At 39.6% G+C, this 21,138-nt stretch overlaps 1 protein-coding gene across 1 annotated transcript; it reads left to right on the forward strand.

Annotated features, from left to right (window-relative positions):
- The first annotated feature begins 7,738 nt into the window (after positions 1-7,738).
- Positions 7,739-17,105, forward strand: LOC112748942 (uncharacterized). The gene is made up of 8 exons (XM_072218050.1): positions 7,739-7,775; positions 7,848-7,915; positions 8,142-8,252; positions 12,343-12,787; positions 15,997-16,091; positions 16,187-16,335; positions 16,438-16,519; positions 16,660-17,105. The coding sequence occupies exons 1-8, from the start codon at positions 7,739-7,741 to the stop codon at positions 16,771-16,773; spliced, it is 1,101 nt and encodes a 366-aa protein (XP_072074151.1). The 3' UTR covers positions 16,774-17,105.
- Positions 17,106-21,138: the final 4,033 nt, after the last annotated feature.

The following is a 21,138-nucleotide window of genomic DNA, read 5'->3' on the forward strand; positions in this document are numbered from 1 at the left end:
TACGGTGGTTCAATAACCTCCCGCAGGGCTCGGTGATCAGTTTTGCGAACATCAGCCGTGCCTTCCTAGCCCAATTTACAACTAGAATTGCAAAGGCAAAACACCCAATCAATCTACTTGGAGTGACTCAAAGGTCCGGCGAGCCGACCAGAAAATACCTAGACCGGTTAAACGATGAGTGCTTGGTGATCGATGGGCTGACGGATTCGGTCGCAAGCTTGTGCTTGACGAACGGACTTTTAAACGAGGACTTCAGAAAGCACCTCACCACAAAGCCGGTGTGGACGATGCAGGAGATCCAATGTGTAGCCGGGGAGTACATCAACGATGAAGAAGTCAGCCAGGTTGTGGTTGCCAACAAACGGCAGCCCTCTTACAACCAAACCCGGCATCATGGGAGCTGAGAGAGACAGAAGGAACACGCCAGGGACGGCGGTCCGAGTAAGACACCCAGGCTGTTTCCCCGAGTCAGGAAGTTCACTAACTACACTCCCCTCACCGCACCGATTATGGAAGTTTACCAACAAATAGCCGAGAAGAGAATCTTGTCGAAGCCCCGACCTCTAAAGGACCGAACAGGGGGGAACAAAAGCACCTATTGTGATTACCATAAGGGCTACGGGCACAAGACACAGGACTGCTTCAACCTGAAGGATGCGCTAGAACAAGCAATCAGGGATGGAAAACTTGCCGAATTCTCCCACCTTATCAGGGAGTCGAGGAGACAAAACCGCGACCACGATGGGGAGGATAAGACCCGAACGGTGAAGCGACGACAGGAGCCGGAGAACAACGACCACGGTCTTACCGTGGTGAATGTAGTAACTGCAAGAAACACGGCCCCAAGGTCAAGATCGGCGCACAAGAAAGACGCCAAAGTCCTGGCGGTCTCCTCCTCATCGGCGAGAAGCTCCAAAAGACTTCCATCAATCTCCTTCGGCCCAGAAGACCAATGGTTCGACGAGGTTCCGGAAAGCCCCCATGGTCATCACGGCCAGGGTTGGAACCGGTCTCGTCAAACGGATCCTTGTGGATACGGGGGCAGACTCGAATATTATGTTCTGCAACGTATTCGATGCCTTGGGATTGTGCAACACCGACCTGGCGACCCACCAGCACGGTGTGGTAGGGTTAGGCGACCACTTCATCAAGCCGGATGGGATTATCTCCCTACCGATCTCCGTGGGACAAGGACAGGGGCGAAGATCGATAATGGCTGAGTTTGTAGTTTTACGGGACTCCACAGCCTACAACATCATCCTAGGGAGGAAAACCATTAACGATCTCGAGGCAGCGATCAATACGAAGCTGCTCGTAATGAAGTTTGTCACTGATGACGGATCCGTAGGATCCATTAAAGGGGATTTCGAGACGGCAGTCGCTTGCGACAACGCCAGCGTCTCCTTAAGGAAACAATCTAAAGAGGCATCAGGGGTGTTTCTCACCGACCTGGACGCTAGAGTTGGCGACAAGCCCAGACCCGAACCAGAGGGGGACCTGAAAAAGTTTAGGGTCGGGGACACGGAGGAGAAGTTCACGTTCGTGAACAGAAACCTCCCGCACGAGTTGAAAGAGCCTTTGATGGAAATGATCAGGGCCAACGGCAATTTGTTTGCATGGACGCCAGCCGACATGCCAGGGATAGACCCCCAACTCATGTCACACCACCTGGCCGTCAAGCCGGAAGCTCGACCAGTGGCTCAAAGGAGAAGGAAGATGTCACAGGAAAGAGCAGAGGAGGTGGCCAGGCAGACGGCCAGCCTCCTAGAAGCGGGGTTTATCCGAGAACTAGACTACTCGACCTGGCTGTCGAATGTAGTGCTGGTAAAAAAGCACAACGGAAGGTGGAGGATGTGTGTGTATTACTCCGATCTCAACAAAGCATGTCCCAAGGACTGCTACCCCTTTCCCAACATTGATGCACTCGTCGATGCGGCGGCAGGGTACCGGTATCTGAGCTTTATGGATGCTTACCCGGCTACAATCAGATACCGATGCACCGACCTGACGAGGATAAAACAGCGTTCATAATGCCGGGGGGAATCTATTGCTACAAGGTGATGCCCTTTGGCCTAAAAAACGCGGGGGTCACGTACCAAAGGTTGATGAACAAGATATTCAGCAATCTCATAGGAAAGACGGTGGAAGTCTATGTAGACGATATCCTTGCAAAGACCACCCGACCTGATGACCTCCTAAGCGACCTGGGGAATGTGTTCGTGTCCCTCAGACAATACGGCATGAGGCTCAACCCGCTTAAGTGCGCCTTTGCCATGGAGGCCAGAAAGTTACTAGGATTCATGATAACCCAAAGGGGGTGGAAGCCAACCCTGAAAAATGCCAAGCGATACTCCAGATGAAAAGCCCGGGTTGTGTCAGAGACGTTCAGCGGTTGGTAGGAAGGCTCACCGCGCTGTCCCGTTTCCTCGGCGCATCGGCAGCAAAGGCCCTGCCCTTCTTCAATCTGATGAAAAAGGGGATAGCATTTGAATGGACTCCTGCGTGCGAGGAAGCATTCAACCACTTCAAAGAAATCCTGGCAACACCCCTGATACTCAGGAAGCCCAAGGCCGGAGAGCCACTATACCTGTACCTGGCCATAACGGAGGAAGCGCTCGCAGCGGTGTTGGTGCGGGAAGAAGGAAAGACTCAGCAACCAATTTACTTTGTGAGTAGAGTGCTGCAAGGAGCAGAACTGAGGTATAGTAAACTGGAGAAAGTGGCACTGGCACTCCTGACCTCTTCCCATAGACTAAGATAATACTTTCAGGGCCACCATATTGTCGTGAGAATGAACCAGGCAATTCGTCAAGTGCTCCAAAAACCTGATTTGGCAGGAAGGATGATGACTTGGGCCATTGAGCTCTCCCAATACGATTTGCGATATGAGCCCCGACATGCGATTAAGGCGCAAGCAATGGCAGATTTCCTGGTGGAAGTAACAGTGCCCCCAACCGAAGAAGTGGGCACACGGTGGAGGCTCCATGTGGACGGGGCCTCCAACCAGATGTCCGGGGGTGCCGGGATCATCTTAGAAAGCCCAGCTGGGGTCATATTCGAGCAGTCGACCAAGTTCGAATTCCCTGTATCGAATAACCAAGCGGAGTACGAGGCCCTCTTGGGCGGCCTAACCTTAGCTCGGGAAGTCGGGGCAACAAGGCTGGAAGTGTGCAGCGACTCACAGGTCGTTACCTCACAAGTAAATGGAAGCTACCAAGCCAGAGACTCGCTGCTGCAAAAGTACTTGGAAAAGGTTAGAGAATTGAGCAAACAGTTCGAGGAGGTCTCGATCCAACACGTTCCGAGGGAAAGGAACACACGAGCAGACCTCCTATCTAAGCTAGCAAGCACGAAGCCGGGAGCAGGCAACCGGTCTCTCATCCAAGGCATGATAAAGGAACCAGCGGTCGCCCTCCATTTGACAAAGCCAGGCCCCTCCTGGTTGGACCCCATCATCAATTTCCTGGAAAACGGCAAACTCCCTGACGATGAGAAGGCAGCCAAAGCAATGAGAAGGGAGGCAGCCAAATATGCGACCATACAGGGACAACTATTTAGAAAGGGACTCAGCCAACCCCTATTGAAGTGCCTGCATCCCGACCAGACGGACTACGTGCTTAGAGAAGTCCATGAGGGGTGCTGCGGCCACCATATCAGGGGCAAAGCCCTAGCAAGGAAGCTCATCTGAGCTGGATATTACTGGCCGTCAATGATGAAAGACTCCAAAGAATTCGTGAGAAAATGCGCCAAGTGTCAAAAGAACGCCAACTTCCACAGAGCACCGGCTTCCAAACTGAGTCTCCTGACGTCCTCTCGACCTTTTGCACAATGGGGAGTCGACCTCCTGGGACCCTTCTCGGTTGGTCCGGAGCAAGTCAAATATCTCATAGTTGTCGTTGACTACTACACCAAATGGATAAAGGCTGAACCGCTGGCCAACATATCCTCATCCAATTGTAGAAAGTTCATGTGGAGGCAGGTGATAACCCGGTTCGGCATCCCAAAAATCGTCATCTCGGACAACGGGACGCAATTCACTGACAAAAAGTTTGCAGAATTCTTCACCGTCCTGGGCATAAAACAGAAGTTTTCCTCGGTAGAACACCCCCAGACGAATGGGCAAGTGGAGTCCGCAAATAAGGTAATCTTGCTAGGCCTCAAGAAGCGGTTGGATAGCAAAAAAGGTGCATGGGCCGACGAACTCGTCTCAGTTCTCCGGTCCTACCGTACAACTGAGCAAAGCTCCATGGGAGAAACCCCCTTCCGCCTCACGTACGGGGTTGATGCGATAATACCCGTGGAGATCGGTGAGCCGAGCCCGCGGTTACTTTTGAAAGAAGTAGAAGAAGCAGTGGAGAAAGACCTGGTGGATGAGGCCAGAGAGATGGCCTACTTGTCGGAAGTAGCATTGAAACAAAGAATGGTCCTGCGCTATAACACCAAGGTGCTCAGGAGGGAATTCGAGGAGAATGACCTCGTCTTGCGACGCAACGACATCGGGCTACCGACCCCAGGGGAAGGAAAACCGGCGGCAAACTGGGAGGGTCCTTACAGAGTCAAAGAAGTGCTCGGCAAAGGCGCCTACAAATTGGAGAAACTCGACGGCAAAGAAATCCCGAGAACATGGAATGCAGGTAACTTGAGATTTTATTCTTAGCTCAAGCACGCCGGCCAGGCTATATACTTTTGTTAAGTGCCTACCATGGCTATATACTTGTTTAACTGTCGATTAATGTTTACTTGTCTAAATTCTCCCATTTACTATTCCCCAATATGTGTCCCACAACATCATGTTTTTCAACGTATGGTAAACGGGACAACAATACGGCAACCCGGGACTGATCACCCCGGGAGCCAGACAAATCAAAGCCATAACAAACGGTCGCGACAATAACAAGGCCAAGACTTGGTTTTGCCCGAGTTACCAACGTAACGGCAAAACGGACACAAGCGATAAGTCCATACCGACAAAACGGTAACAAAACAAAGAAAATGCTACTAAATAAGTAGATAAAGACGATAATCAGAAGCCGACCAAGCGACCATTAAAGTATAACAAAATAAGTTTAACAGTGTTCTACAACAAGGTCACAAATCCATGCAAAAAGCATAAGGTACAAGAGTTCATTTTTGGGGCATGTCAACAATCTTGCCATCCTGGATCGTTTTGAAAACCCCAATGGCCGACGTATCGAAATCGGGAACCACGATCTTCACTTGGGCCTTGAGAGCCTCTTTAGTCATGAAGATCACACTTTTTCCCTGCTCTTTAACCTCCCTATGTTTTCTCTTGAGTTCCTCAACCTCAGCTCGAGCGGCCTTAGCCGACGAGACGGCCGCGTCACGTTCCTTTTCTAGAGCGACTACCCGACCTTGCGCGGCGTTAAGTTGGCTCTCCAGAGTCATCTCCCGCTCGGTTAAATGGGACACGGCAGCATCGGAAACCTTCAGCTTCTCCTCGGCAGACGCAGCTTTCTCCTCAGCAACCTTAAGCTTTCTCCCCGTCTCAGACAGCTGCCCCTGAAGAGTCTCAACTTGGGTTTTGAATTCATTGTTGGCCTTGGCAACAGTTTCAAGCTTCCTGCGTAGTACGGCACCACGAAGAAGAGTACGGTACATCCACCTCGCTTGCCCCGCAAGCTCGGTGCCGAGGAAGTGTTCTTTCGTGCCAGGAATCAGTTGAGTGTCAATAAAAGCCCCAGCATCGAAGTTTCTCTCCATCACAGTAAGAGCACCTTCAGGGCTGGAAGACGCCCTCTGCCGGCCGTCTCCTCGGGAATAGGGGAAGCGTGCGCCTCGGCAGAGTTCTTGTCAGACATCTCGGTGTCACGAGGTGAAGGCACGGCTTGGTCCTTCTTCTCCGCAGGAGGGTTCTCCGGCTTCCCGTCGACCTTCTCGTCGGCTTTCTCCTCATCACTCTCCTCCAGGAAGGACTTAAACAAACCCTCAAGCCCCATCACCGAAGCCGACATCTCCACTGCAACGGATAAGCAAACATGTTAGTCGTGAAGCCGGCAAAACCAAATAAGAACGATAACAATGCAAAAAACACAAGGCAAAGCAGCTCACAAATATAATTCCTGGCGACCTCCCGCTCACCCATAAGGAGGTGGGGGTTTACATGGTTCTTCCCGAAAACAGCCCACAACACGTCGGCAATTCTCTTATCCATGGCAGACATTCCCTTATAAGTCACCTTAATGAAGGTGTTAGACCCAGCCCCAAAACTCCAGTACATCGGGATAAGCCGTTCCCCCTCCAACGACAACCAAAAGGGATGGCGACCTTTGGCTGGACGCACCTTAAAATACTTGTCTTTGAACCCATGATATGAGTCCTCGAACAAGCCGAAGATCCTCTGACCCTGGGCAGATCGGAAGGACATGAACCCCTTTCTCGCTTTCCCCTCTTTGGAAGGATTCGTAAGGTTGAAGAAAAAGAGAAAAACATCAACAGACACCGGCAGCTCCAAATATTCACATACCATCTCGGAACAGCGGATGGAAGCCCAACTGTTCGGATGCAGCTGTGACGGCGTCACGGATATCCGGTTAAGGAGCGCCATTTGAAAAGCAGAAAACAGGATGCGAACTCCCACCTGGGTGAACATGGCTTTGTAAGACCAGATCCAGTCGGCAACCCGGGGGGAGTGGAAATTAATTTCGTATAGCCATTCACTGGGGGCAGGGACGAAGACGTCGTAATTAGCCTCCTCGTCTGTCCCTCTGCACAAGTACTCGCCTTGTCGGAACTCCGTTAGCTCCTCCTCGCCCATCTGGTTTGGGGAGTCCTTTAAGTCGGAAACAACCCAAGCATATGGATTGTAGCTCGCGGCGGAGGTGGAAGTTCGTGAGACGACGCGAGGCATACCTACAGTGGGGTTACCACTCGGTTAGTCTAACAGGTCGGGAGCTCGGAAAAATCCAGAAACTATACTCAGCCTATCCAACAACTAAAATAAAGTATGGCTAAGGCACAATCCAAGTCAAGAAAGTGAACACCCTGGAATGGTAACCCCCTAACGCGCCTATTTAACACTAAGACCATCTAGCATACAAATCAAACAAGCAGCAAGAACAAGCAGCAAGCACAAACAACAAACGCACAGAAAAGCCAATAATAAGGATAAGAGAACCTTGAAGCAGAAAAGAAAAGGGATCGATGTTTACCTGGATAGGTTGCGAAAACTTGAAAGAAAAAGAGATGCACAAGGATGCAAGAACGATGCTTCGGGATATTTGGGAGTGAAGAAGATGAAGATAGGAGAAGCAAGAGTGGGAGAGGAAAACAAATGCAAAACTGTTTAAAACTGCCACTCAAAGAAGCGCGAAAGGCCTGGGGGCAAAATGGTCTTTGCGCACAAGATTTTCCAACCCATTATGAGTATTTAATGCTCTGCACGAGGAATGAGGCGACAAACGGTCACCCCAACAACAAACAGACACGCGCGCAGGAGGCACGTCCCCTCCACGGGCGGCCGACCTGGCGACAACACACGGAATAAGAGATAACGCGCCACCAACCACCTTCATGATCATTGCTGGCGCGTTGGGGGCACTGTTACGGCCTGGCCCAAACCACTAGCGGGCCGTCCCGACCCGAGCACCACCCGACCCGACCGGTCAGGAGCGAGACGCTCGGTCGCCGACCCGGACACGCGTCCCTGACAGCTACGCGACAGCTGTGTGACGGAAGCATCAAGGAAGGTGGGCCTGTCCTTGATGGGCCCACCTCTGACATGGTATATATGGGGGAGGTCCTACCCTTCTCCCCAGGTACGTCACATACCATTACACCCTTTTTCGCCTGCACACTTCACTGACTTGAGCGTTGGAGTATCTTTGCAGGTGACACCTCTCTCCTCACACGAAGTGCTCGGGACGTCGTCTACACCAACCCGGCAACCTACGACCAGGCGAGACCTCCCCCTCATCAACCAAGATACCAACCCAATCCGTTCGGTACCCGATCACCGAATAACTCTATTTTAATTTTAAAATCTTTTTAAGAGAATTTAATATTATTATACCATTAAATTTGACATAAATAATTTATATATTAAAGAATTAATAGCATTTGATTTTAATACGTAAATAAAATCAATTTATTAATAATTACTGATATAAAAAAGCTATTTATAGGATACAGATGTAGAGATAAAGATATTCTCATTGATCGAGCAATATGTTGATACATGGCACTGTGTTAGTTGGGAGGAAGCAGCTTTACAGAGGTTGGCAGAGTTTGTTGCGGTATGTGTCAGAGCCGGCTTGGGATGGAATTGGAGCTTAGTTGACGTGATCAATCACCAACTATGTAAGTGTAGTTTTACCTATTGGACTCCATTTTTTGTGGGTGTGCCTTATTGGGCTGCTTAATGAATTTATGATACACAAATGTGGGTATGTTAATGGATTTGACTATATCTGTTGTTTAAGTATTAACTGAATTGAAAAATTTGTTATAACTAGAAGCATATTTAGTCCAAACCCGTAGGAAAAAAAAGAGAATGAAAAAAAAGGTATTTAGTACATCTTTTTTATTTAGTACATTTGAATTATAATTTATTGGCAGCATTTAATACATCTTTGATGCATAGTAATCTTCTACTGATATTAAAAAAATGCATTAGATATTGGATATTTTTTTTCCCAAACATTCGTCCTAAGTATTTAAAACAAAATTGAATGATGCCTTAATTTTCAGGTCCTCGCCCAAAAAAAAAATGATGCCTTAATTTTGGAATTTTGAAATTCCAGCCGAAAATCTTAAATGGCGTCGAAAACTTATTTCAAAAGATAATGGAATTTTTGACCAAAAATTTTTTTTTCTGACATTTTATTTTTATTTTCACGAAACTAGTTAATTTTTTTGTTAATATTTTTTATTTTGATTAACGGAACATATCTATATAACACATTAAACTGCTGATTTTTTTATTAAATGTTAATTAAAATTGATAATTTTTTTTGTTAGGAACCTTGTTGTATTTTGGAGTAATTATTAAAAGTCGTTAAGATTTTTTTTCTATTTTTATTATTTTTTCATATATATTGATTAAATTACTGCATAAAAATTAAAAAATATTAGTAATTTTAAAATTTTTATTTATAAAAATTGAATGGAGAATATAATATTTTAATCTTTACTGTTGCTTAAAAAGATTCTTAAGATATGATAGTATTAGAATTATATTAAATTGTAAGTGTATTCAATTTAAATTAACTATTATAATTCACATAAATTTATTATTATTAAAAGAAGTATATATTTTATTTTATAATAGATAATATATATATCCTTTATTCATTTTTTATAAATAAAAAAAGTAAAATTATTAATAATTCTTAGCTCTTACATTATAAATTTAGTCAATATAATATATGAAAAAATAACAAAAAATAAAAAAATCTTAAATATTATTGATATTCCATTATTTAATATATATTATATTTTTATGAATAGATATCCTCGATAATTACTAAAAATATATAAATTTATATTACAATATATATAGAAAAATTCAAAAATTATTTTGCACATCCAAATATTCATAGATAAAATTCTATATTGTTTTGGATTCAAAGTCCTTCGACTATGTTGGGGCATTTTACTTTTTTTTCTTAATTTTGAAATCATTTACTTTATTTTTCGTATTTTCAATTTCAAGTAATTTAATCTCACTTTACATTTCAAGATTTCTTTTTCTATTCGTTTAAGGAATGAGATTTTTAGTGCACATTTGAAAATTGGTACTCGTAAAGAAGAGTATATTTTGCTCCCAAAATTTAAATATCGAACCAACCAAGATTTACTAAAAATATGCATAACAGAATTGAAGTGGTTGGATCGAAAATCAATAACTAATACAGTTCGGTCTATATATAAAACTATAAATTTTAAATACCACAGTTAAACTTTAAAATCGATTAAAAATCGATCAGCTGATTCGAACCGATACTTTTTTATTTTTGAAAACATGCCAAAACAATAACGTTATGAAGGGGAAAAATCCTTCTACAATCACTGAATCGGATCCTTAATTTGAGTCCCCTTCTCTTATTTTCTGTCTCTCTTCTTTGGTCAACCACCACACCCATTCTCTGTTTGTATTTAACTCTTGTATTTATACGATCTTCAAAAAAATTTTGTATATTTATTTATAATTTTATATATTGTATCATTCTAGCTAGAGTGGTTCAACGATGAATTTGGCCTTCAAAACCTTGGACCCAACTAATAAGATGAGATTATAAACACAAATTTTAGTTATATTCTTTTATTTTTCTTCCTTAGAGTTCGTTATATCTTGTAGCCATTGTTGCTATTCATAAACCGTTATACTCGTATCGGTTTATGTATTGCAACACCTTGCATGTAATTTGCGATGATTCATTGCGAATTACATTGAAAACTCTAAAATTGTACCAGTCGTAAGCAAATATAAAATGTTGTATATTTGTATAATTTAGAGAGCTATTTTATTTAATAATATAATTTTATCATTATAAATAAATTGATATATAGATAGATTGAAAAAAAATTCAATTCGATTTGGTGCGTCGATTTGATAATAATAGAAGATATAAAATATCTTTTGTGTCTTCTCAAAGAGGATAATAATAATAATAATAATAATAATAATAATAATAATAATAATAATAATAATAATAATAATAATAATAAAATTAATATTATTATTTCTATTAACAGTAGTACTAATGTCTAATAATAATACTAATACTAATAATGACGTCAGTACTTTCGTAAATTTATAATTTCTTTTTATATTTGATATCGTTAACGGAGATATTTGAAAAAATAATCTAAATTAAACAATGCATTAATAGTAATCATAATTCGTGACAACGTTTTTTTATTATTTTGGTTTAAATCAAAGCTACAAATCTTAGTTTTAACAAGACTTAGGAAGATTAAGCTACATGTCGGTCATGTAGGCCCATTAAAAAAATCAAACAGAGCAACACAGGACCAACAGCTATTCCAGTCGAATCTGATCCAACAACTTAAACTCCGTTTGCAATTGGCACATCTGACTTGGCTAAGCAGAGCCATTTTTGAGCGAGCTAATAAAGACTGACACCCTACTCTATCCTGCAAAAGTATGTTCGCACGTCTCCATTAAACATTGAGACTATGTTTGGTTGAAAGGAAAGAAATAAAAAGGAAAGAAAAGAAAAAAAAGAAATCAAGTGAATTTTTATTTTTTTTAGATGTGTTTGGATAAAAAGAAAATAAGAAGAAAAAAAATGTTATAAAAAGATAACTTTATTCTTATATTATAAAATACATTGAAAAAAATAAAAGGGTAATATTGGAAGTTGTAAGAGAAAAAAAAATTTTCTTTTTATTTTCTTTCTAATATTGGAGAGAAAAAAATTGGTGGGTCTCATCAATTTTTTTTCACTTTTTTTCTTTTTTCTCCAATTTCTCTTCATAACCAAACAATGAAAAATGATCATTTTCCTTCTTCTTTTCTTTCCTCCCTTTTCTTTCTTTCTATTTTTTCTTCAAACAAACATAGTGTGAAGGATATGGACAAAAAAAAAAACCAAAAAAAAAAACATTGAAGGATATAAAATATCTATATATTTATATGACAGTATGACTGTATGGATATGTATTTGTATACTAGAGCGATCTATATAAAAATTATTTATTTGATTTTAAAACGTTGATGATAGATTAGGATTTAGAATTTTGTATAAAAAAATTTAAAAGAAAAGAAGTGTTATATAAAAATTTTAATTATATTTTTCTAATACATAAAAGCGAATATAATTTAACTAGTTACATGTTTTACATTTTATTAATTATGAAAAAGTATATGAACCAACTTTAAATCAGTCAAGAATAGAATAACTTAATTAATTATAAATATAGTAATTAGTTTTATTTATTTATATTTTAAAATATTAGTTATTAAATATTTTACCATATTTAAATTAGGAGGAGGTACGTTCAGTATCATTGCAACGTAAATCACGGAAACTGATTCAATTAACTTCCATCTCTTCACCCTTCTTCCCTCTCCAAATGCCTAAAATATAATAAATCAAAATACAGATTAGAACTATCCAATTTACAAAGAAAAGAAACATCCTAATGTCTAGCATAAACACCATTCACATAAAGATTTTAAATTTATCCAGACTGATTTTTTATTAAAACCATCTTAGTTCTTTCACATTGTTAATTAATTATTAATGTCAAATTTAATAATAGAATAATATTAAAACTGTTAAAATTTTTTAAGATAAAAGTAAAATATTAAAAATATTAAAGATTAAATTAAAATTTAATCTAAATACTTGGTGAAAGTCTGAAACAACCTCATGCCCCCTTACCTTTCTCTCCCTAACTCAACCCAAGTATCCAAGCCTAAACCTTCTTGGAACCCAGCCATCAGCCGCCATCCCTCTTCAATTTCATCGCCGAACTCTTCTCCTCCGGCAGAGGGTGCTGTCGCCGCAGGCGGAGACAGACCGTGGGTGCTATCTGCTCGGCTCTCTTCTCATCGTTCCTCCTCTTCTCGCCGTGGGTCGTCACTGCTTCTCCCCTCCTCGCTGTGGGTCGTCGCTGCTTCTCCCCTCGTCACCGTGGGTCGTCGCTGCTTCTCCCCTTCTCACTGTTCGTCGTTTCTGCTTCTCTGCTCCTCGCCGTTTTTGGCTGTCGCCCCTTCGGTTCACTGTCACCGCGAGCTCACTCTGTCTCACACTCTCCGAACTCACTCTGTCATCGCCGTTCATCTCTCGCCATCTCTCCGGTAAGCCAATGCTTCTTCAATTTCATATTTTTTTCCATTTAATTTTTAAGATTCTGAGCTGAGTTTGTGTTCTGAGTTTGGAATTTTATTGTTTATTTAATTTGTTGAATGCTGATATGATTCTGAATTCAATTTAATTTAGATTCTGACTTTGGAATTGGATTCAATTTAGTTTTTGTTGCTTATGTTTTTTCAGTTTAGTTTGGATTCAGAAGTCAGAACCATGATGCTGATTAATATGATTATATGCTTTGGCTCTTTTATATTCAGCAGGTTTAGGAATTTCTAATTGAATTTGAACTTTTGTTTTGTGTTAGGACTATGTGCTTCTTGGTTTGGGGATCTCTACTATTCAGTCCTTTATGTGAAATAGAAATGATGCTCGTATTAAAAGTTATTGATTAGTTGATTATTAGAAGTTATTCAACTTTTTTTTATTCTGAATTTTTGTTGCTGATGTGATGAGTATTATTGCTGATTACTTGATTTGAACTTAGAAATTAATTATAAATTTTTTATTTTGTAAACTTTTAATGATAAATTATGAACAAGTTATTATGTGAAATTGTGAAACTTTAAAATTAGTTTAGAAATTATTGAATTTGAATATCTGAAATTATATATTAAATTTTAATAATTTTATTGTATATTTAATTAAATCGGTTTAACCACGGTTCGACTCTTGGACCATTGAACCATTGAACCTGTCACTTGACCAGTTCAATGACCGGTTTGGTTCTCGCAACCTTGCCAAAACTCTCTTCTATCTCTCGCTCTCTGCTCTGAGCTGCATTGCTGCTGGAAGAACCATCGGTGGCGCGCCAGGCAGCACCATCCGGCTCCAATTCCTCCTCCTCTATCTTCCCTCTCTGCTGTTCTCTCTGCCTTCTGCCAAAGCCGCTGCAAGCTGTCGCTGACTCGCTGCTCCTCGCCGACTAGCTGCTTGCCGCCGCTGTTCGCCAGCACTCCTTGCAGCTGCAAGCCACAGGTTCCCTCTCTCTGGTTCGCAACATAGTATCTGTTCCAGTGTTTCTAGCCTTTTTTTTCTTTCCCCTGCTTCCCCTTTTATTTACATAATAGGTTCAGTGTTATAAATTATAAACCTCTCTTTTTCCAATTTGTTTTCCAATTTACATAGGTTCTGTTCATTATGTATACTTCAAGACATAGGTTCAGTTTCATTGTGGCTTTGGTCTTCCTTTTGAGTTTGTAGTTTTTAAGTTCTATGTCTTATGTTTGGTGTGTTATGACTTGATGTTATGTTTATTTGTTGAATTTGCTACTGCATTTGCTGAATTAATTGGATGCCTTATGAGTAGAAAATTGGTTAAATTGAATAGATTTTATTATTTATTATATTTGCGAGTTTTCTACATTTTTTTGGGTGCAATACATGTATTTTTTAGCTAATCTAACACCATCCACCATAATTTTATGGTGGATTTTTGGCTCACCTTCATGAGCCACCATCCGCAATAAAAAACTATGGGTTCAAGTGATTTCCTGTCAATCAGATAATGATTAAGAACCATTTGGTAATTGTTTTAGTGCTGTGTCCAACACGGCAAAGTTTAGAATTGGAGGCTTGAAGGGATTTATGCAGGAAAGAGAAATATAGTCGTTAAAGAAAACAATCCGAGCGATGTATAGGCAAGTAAGCAATTATTTGTGATAAAAGATGACCTGTTACCTGGGTTGCTTGGTCTGCACCTTAGAAATTGCATGGCATGGTGCAAGTGAAATTACACTTTTATCAAGTATTTCTTATGATTAATTGGTTATTAGATTGTGGATTTTATTTTTCATGTTAATTAACCTGATAATATTTTCAAACTTCTTCAAAGTAAAAAAGAAAAATGAAAAATTCCTTTATCTTGTTCTTTATGTGTCCTAAACCCTAATGAAATTATTTTTTTTTCTATTTAATTCTCAACACTTCTATATTCCAACTGTTCTGTCCATGCTTCATGTGCCATTTGTTTATCTATGTCAAGATTTTACATTACTGGAATAGTTGAATAGGCTTATGTAGGGAATATAATCACCAAATTTTATATAGTTGTTGAGGTTTTGATCAATTTGAACTTTTATTTAGCTAATAGGTGATTAGTTATCTGAGAATCTGAGAAATGTTAAAACTGTGGACTAATGGACATGTTACTGCAACATTAACAGTTGTGTTTGAGTTTTCCCTTGAACATGTATTAAATTCTTGGTCTTTTGTTAACAATGTCTGTGTTGTACTGCAGTATTGTGAACTAATTGGGAGATCCAAATAGAGCGGGTCTATGTTATCATGATCAAGACTCCGAGGGACTGTCGTAATCTAGTCTTTGCTTATTTTGCTTGTTTATTATTACAGATAAAATAAATCATAAGGAAGGGCAAAAGTGTAGAATAGTTTGTTTTCCACCCTATATACAACAATAATAATAAGACTTGGCCCACGAGGTAGAGTTAGTTACATGGATCAGACAACGAAATTGCACCTTGTCATAAATCATGTCTGAACTTTGCCCATTTATGCTTATATCTCTTTGATCAACTCATTCAAGGTCTTCTTAGGCCTCCCTTTGGCCTTAATCATCGGGCTATTTCCCATCTGATCTTCTCTCCTAACCAGATGTTCTTTTGGTCTTCTCTCAATAGCTAACATGACCTGGCCTAATAATAATAATTGTTAATTTCTTAAAGTATATAATAGAGTAAGTTCATTGTAAGGATCTACAGAAGCATAAGTTGCAAGTACCTAATGCATATTTTGTTGGAATCTTATGTGTATGTTTAATCTTTGGCAATGCATGATATTTATGTTGCCTATGGTGTAAAGCACTTTGACTTATGAGAATCAATCTCATGGGCTATAAATTAATCTAACAGATCAAATCCTTATTCTTCTTTTATTTTGTCCAATGCATTATGCCTACTTTTCTTCAGTCAAGTGTCTCAACTTTTAACATGCTAATACACAAGAAACACGACGTGGATTTTGAAGGAGTTGAGTATATGCCAACGTTTAATAACAAAGTTAAGTCATGCAGGTATTCAAGTTTCAAATTTGGTTATGATTGAGTAGAAAACTTTGAATCACAAATGGCAAGTCTTTCTGTGTTACCAGTGAACTACTCAGGTTATTTCTAGTCATGGTTTCTACATATTATGGTTATTTTTCTCTCTGTTTAACTTCAATCTTTCTTGATATATTGTAGGTTTCTTTCATCAAATTAGAGAAACTCGTTATCTTAGATCAAAGTTTTTGGGGAGAGTTGATTATGGCAGAGATGTTTCTCTTCCACCAGCAAATGTAATTATTCTCTCCTTCATGCACTCCTAGCAGTAATTTAATAAAACCAAGATTTTGTTTCGTACCTTCCCGTTATTCATAATTTTTGTTGGCAGATTTGTAATTTGAAGATTAAACCAAGATATGCAGACCCCATTCATACCAAATTTGTGATGTATGCGGCGAGTAACGGTCATCATCTACGTTCTGATGATGGTTTGGCTCAGGAACCCTTTCTGCTAACATTGATCAAGGAAACCTTATGGTATTTGTGAAACTTTTGTCTTTATAATTGAATTACTGACTTTGTCATCAACTTCATAGGAAAATGCAATCATGTTTGATAAGAATGTGTATTGTTTTCCAGGGGGCTAAAATCTTTGTTTGTATTTTTGGTTGAGCAACCTAGCCAACTAAAGTACATAGAGTGGCCAAGCTTTAGTTCTACGGTATGTCTCATTTGTTTATTATTTATGTTTTTATATTTACACATCATAGAGATGATTCCCCGTTACTCATATACTGTATATAGTTCAAGTTACAATGTGTGTTTAATCATCACATGCATTTTTATATTAATCCTTTGCAGCTGAAGACTGCAACTCTGACGCTTGTTCTTGTTGCGCTACTTATTGTCGCCTTATCAACCGTTGATTCGGCTCTCTGCTATGTTTTGGCTTTGTTTCTCCGTAAAGCCCCATAACTATACTTACATTACATGTACCATATAAGCATATACTATAATATTGTAACACTATCGTTGATGCATCTAGAACCGACTCAAGCAACTTAGCATTTTCTTCCTTTTCTCTTTAGCAGACTAATAATTTATGAAAGATTAACATATTGATAACTTATGCTAAGTGCTTGGAAAAATAGGCCTTAGTGGAAATTTAAATTAGATTGCTTCACAGTTTTCAAGGTACCTTTAGGATTTTAGTATTTTTCGGACAACCATATCTATCTCAGTATTGTATTACCGGATGTTTAACCCAATTAAATGGTTTATTGTTACAAATTTAACTATAGAGAAAATCAATTCCAGACTTTAAAGAGTTTTATTGTTGTTTTCAAGCCAAAAGTAGAGCATCATACTCTGATACATATGGTTCTGATCTTTCTCCAGAGACATGAAAACTAAGGAAGTTACATATCGAAGAATATCGGAGTCTGTACTCGATGACAATGAAATAAGGTTTCATAAGACTGAAGTAGAATTCAATTGCTGCAGGTGTTTAAAAGAACCAGTTTACTATAATTTACATGTCACATTAGTGTCTTACTGCCACAAATTTAAGGTTTTACGATGTCTTATTATGTCCTGTTTCTGTTTGTGTTATTGACAAGTGATATTGGTGTAGTTTCATTCAATAGGGGAAGGACCAAACAATTCATGGGAATTGCTTGCTAAATGGATTGGATCCATTGTAGTTTTCATTATGAATTTTACATGATTATTAAGGATTTGTTGCGGGTATTTATTACGTTTTTTTTTTTTTTTTGGTCAGAGGGTATTTATTACGTTGAACATGTGTATAATACCTTGCCTAATTGCCATGATGGCAATGCCAAAGGGTAGATGTAAGGAGTAAAAATGGGCTTATAGCCCAATTAGAAATTTCTCAATAGGAGTAGAATTTATTATAAATAGAATAGTAGTAAGAGTCATGGAAGTATGAATTGAGTAATTTGTAGAGTTAAGTCTCAAAGTAGTTTTTAAAGTTGTATTTGAGCCTCAAAGTAATTCCTAAAGTTAATAATTCCTCAAATTCGTTCCTGAAATTGCATTCCGGGACTCATAGTAGTCCTTAAGGAATTTTCTGTTCGTCGGAATCTTAAAACGATGTCGTTTTGAGAAGTAAAAGAAAAAAAAAAGAACAACATTGGAAACGACGTAGTTTTGTGTTTATTAAAAAAAAAAAAAGAAAGAAAAACACGATAAACCCCACCCTTTCCCCAAGCCTTCCCTTTCCCTTCCCTTTCCCCTTCTCTTACTCACAAGCAAGCTTTCCACAACCCTCTCTGTCGCCGGCCTCCATTTTGGTGCCGCGCCGATCGCCCCTCCCCAACCTAGTCTTTCACACTCCCAATCTGCTTCTCCGCACCACCACGAGATCGAGGTGCTCTCCGACCTCGCCGTCCAGATTTCACACTTTTCCACTGCTTTCAAGCGCTCTGTCAATTGCCTCTAACCCTCCGTCGCTACCGTCATAGCTCTCGAGCCCGCCGTACTCGCCGGTGACTCCAAAGCCCACCAACAGCTCCACAACGAGGCAGCGCTCTAGGCCACAAACAGAATGTCTCTCACGGCCACCTCTAAGCGCTCTCCATTGTCCCGGCTGATAGCCCCTCCCAACTTGTCGCTGTCTGCTCTCTGTTCTCTCTCTGTCTCCCTCTGCATCCATCTTCTCTTCTCTGCGGCAAAGGTGAGTTTTTTTTTAATCTTTTTAGTTTTTTAATCATTATTGTTTAATATTTTGGATGATTATTGCTATTGATGATTGTGTTTTAATGTAGTTGCCATGGTTGATTTTTTGTTGTTATTGATTCTGTAATTGTTGCTTTTTTTTGTGATTGTTGCTATTTAGGTTGATTGATGCTTGTTATTTAGGTTAATTGATATTTTCTAATTGTTGTTGGTTCTTTTTTGTGATTTTTTGTAATTGTTTGTTTTCTTAACTCTATGATTTTGGTTGGTTTTGATGATGTTGTTGTTGTTGCTACTATGAAATTGAAGAAGAAGAAGAACAACAACAACAGTGAAGAAGAGAATTGGTGAAGATAAGGATTAGTTTTTTTTTTATAAATATAAAACGACGTCGTATTGGGGATTAGGTTTTTTTTAATAAATAAAAAACGACGTCGTTTCAGTCTAGCTCAATTTTCCGGTAGCAAAGATGGACGGAAATTATTTCAAGGACTACTATGAGTCTCGGAGTGCAATTTTAGGGATGAATTTGAGGAATTATTAACTTCGGGGATTACTTTGAGACTCGAGTGCAACTTCAGGGACTACTTTGAGGCTTGTTTCGAATAAAGTTGGTTTATAAATACGAGATCAACATTTAGGCTCCAACATTTTGCTTAAAGAAAAGAACAGTAACAAGATGTTGCAGTAAAAAAAATCTATATACTTGACATAAGAAAATTCCGCCTCCATTCAGGAGCATTTGTGAAAATTTATGACTGATTCTAACAATAGGCAAATCAAGCATATATCCGAGATAATAGACTGGAAAAGTTGCTTCTGTCTTTCTCTGTTTCCTGGTTGTGACATTTTTAACTATATGAAGAAGGGGAGTGCTATAGTATAAACACTAAAAAACATCCATACATGTAAAAGTCATGTGTTATGATCTGGTAGTGACATCTGTACCTGCTGTGGCTGAATTGGGCAGTAGGGGGGCTGACCTTGTAGCAGCTTTGGCAGATGGAATAGAATTCAGCAGTGTTTTGTCTGTTTGGAGATGGTGATTAGCCATGTCATTAGAATGTTAATCACCTAAAGTACTTCTTGGTGAGTGTTGGGCTAACTAATTTGACAATCATATCATATTCAACAACAACCAACTAAATATAACTTTGAGCAGTTGTGCAAATACACTACCTCCCTCCCCAAAATACACCTACTTGTTGATTATAGATGTTATAGTTGTCAAATTTGCATTACTCGTTCTCAATAACTTTCATCTACTGTAAGGGGAAAGAAATTAGAATAGAAAAGAATTAATTAACCAGAGGAAAATTAGGAAGAATCAAAAGGGAGAGAATAATTCCATTTATGGAATTCCAAAGAAGAAAAGATACAAATTACGAGATAAGCCTCAAAGTAGTCCCTGAAGTTACACTCGAGCCTCAAAGTAATCCCTAAAGTTAATAATTCCTCAAATTCGTCCCTGAAATTGTATTCCGGGACTCATAGTAGTCCTTGAAATAATTTTCGTCTATCCTTGCTACCGGAAAATTGAGCTAGACTGAAACGACATCGTTTTGTATTTATTAAAAAAAAACCTAATCCCCAGTACGACGTCGTTTATATTTATAAAAAAAAAAAACTAATCCTTATCTTCACCAATTCTCTTCTTTACTGTTGTTCTTCTTCTTCTTCAATTTCATAGTAGCAACAACAACATCATCATCAAAACCAACAAAAATCACAGAGTTAAGAAAACTAACAATTACAAAAAATCACAAAAAAGAACCAACAACAATTAGAAAAGATCAATTAACCTAAATAACAAGCAACAATCAACCTAAGAATAAATTACCATTTGTACCCATAAAAGATACAGATGCTGACAAATGTACCCATATAAGAATAAAACGACAATTATAACCACGGAAGATGGCTTTCGTGTGCCAAGAGTACCCGAACGTTGGTTACACAATTGGTTCGTTAGGGTATTCTTGGCACACGGAAGCTATCTTCTATGGGTACAATTGTCGTTTTATTCTTATATGGATACATTTGCCAGCGTTTATATCTTTCATGGATACAAATGGTAATTTATTATAGCAACAATCACAAAAAACAGCAACAATTACAGAATCAAAAACAACAAAAAATCAACCATGGCAACTACATTAAAACACAATCATCAGCAGCAATAATCATCCAAAATATTAAACAATAATGATTAAATAACTAAACAAATTAAAAAAAAAACTCACCTTTGCCACAGAGAAGAGAAGATGGATGCAGAGAGAGACAGAGAGCAGACGGCGACAAGTAGGGAGGGGCTGTCAGCTGGGACAATGGAGAGCGCCTGGAGCTGGCCGTGAGAGACATTCTATTTATGGCCTGGAGCGCGTGCCTCGTTGTGGAGCTGTTGGTGGGCTTTGGAGTCGCTGGCGAGTGTGGCGGGCTCGAGAGCGATGACGGTGGCGACGGAGTGTTGGGGGCGGTTGACAGAGCGCTTGAAAATAGTGGGAAAGTGTGAAATCTGGACGGCGAGGTCGGAGAGCACCTCGATCTCATGGTGGTGCGGAGAAGCAGATTGGGAGTGTAAAAGACTAGGTTGGGGAGGGGCGATCGGCGCGGCACCAAAATGGAGACCGGCGACAGAGA

The sequence above is a fragment of the Arachis hypogaea genome, chromosome 15, assembly GCF_003086295.3.
Source record: "Arachis hypogaea cultivar Tifrunner chromosome 15, arahy.Tifrunner.gnm2.J5K5, whole genome shotgun sequence".
NCBI classification, from domain to species: domain Eukaryota; kingdom Viridiplantae; phylum Streptophyta; class Magnoliopsida; order Fabales; family Fabaceae; genus Arachis; species Arachis hypogaea.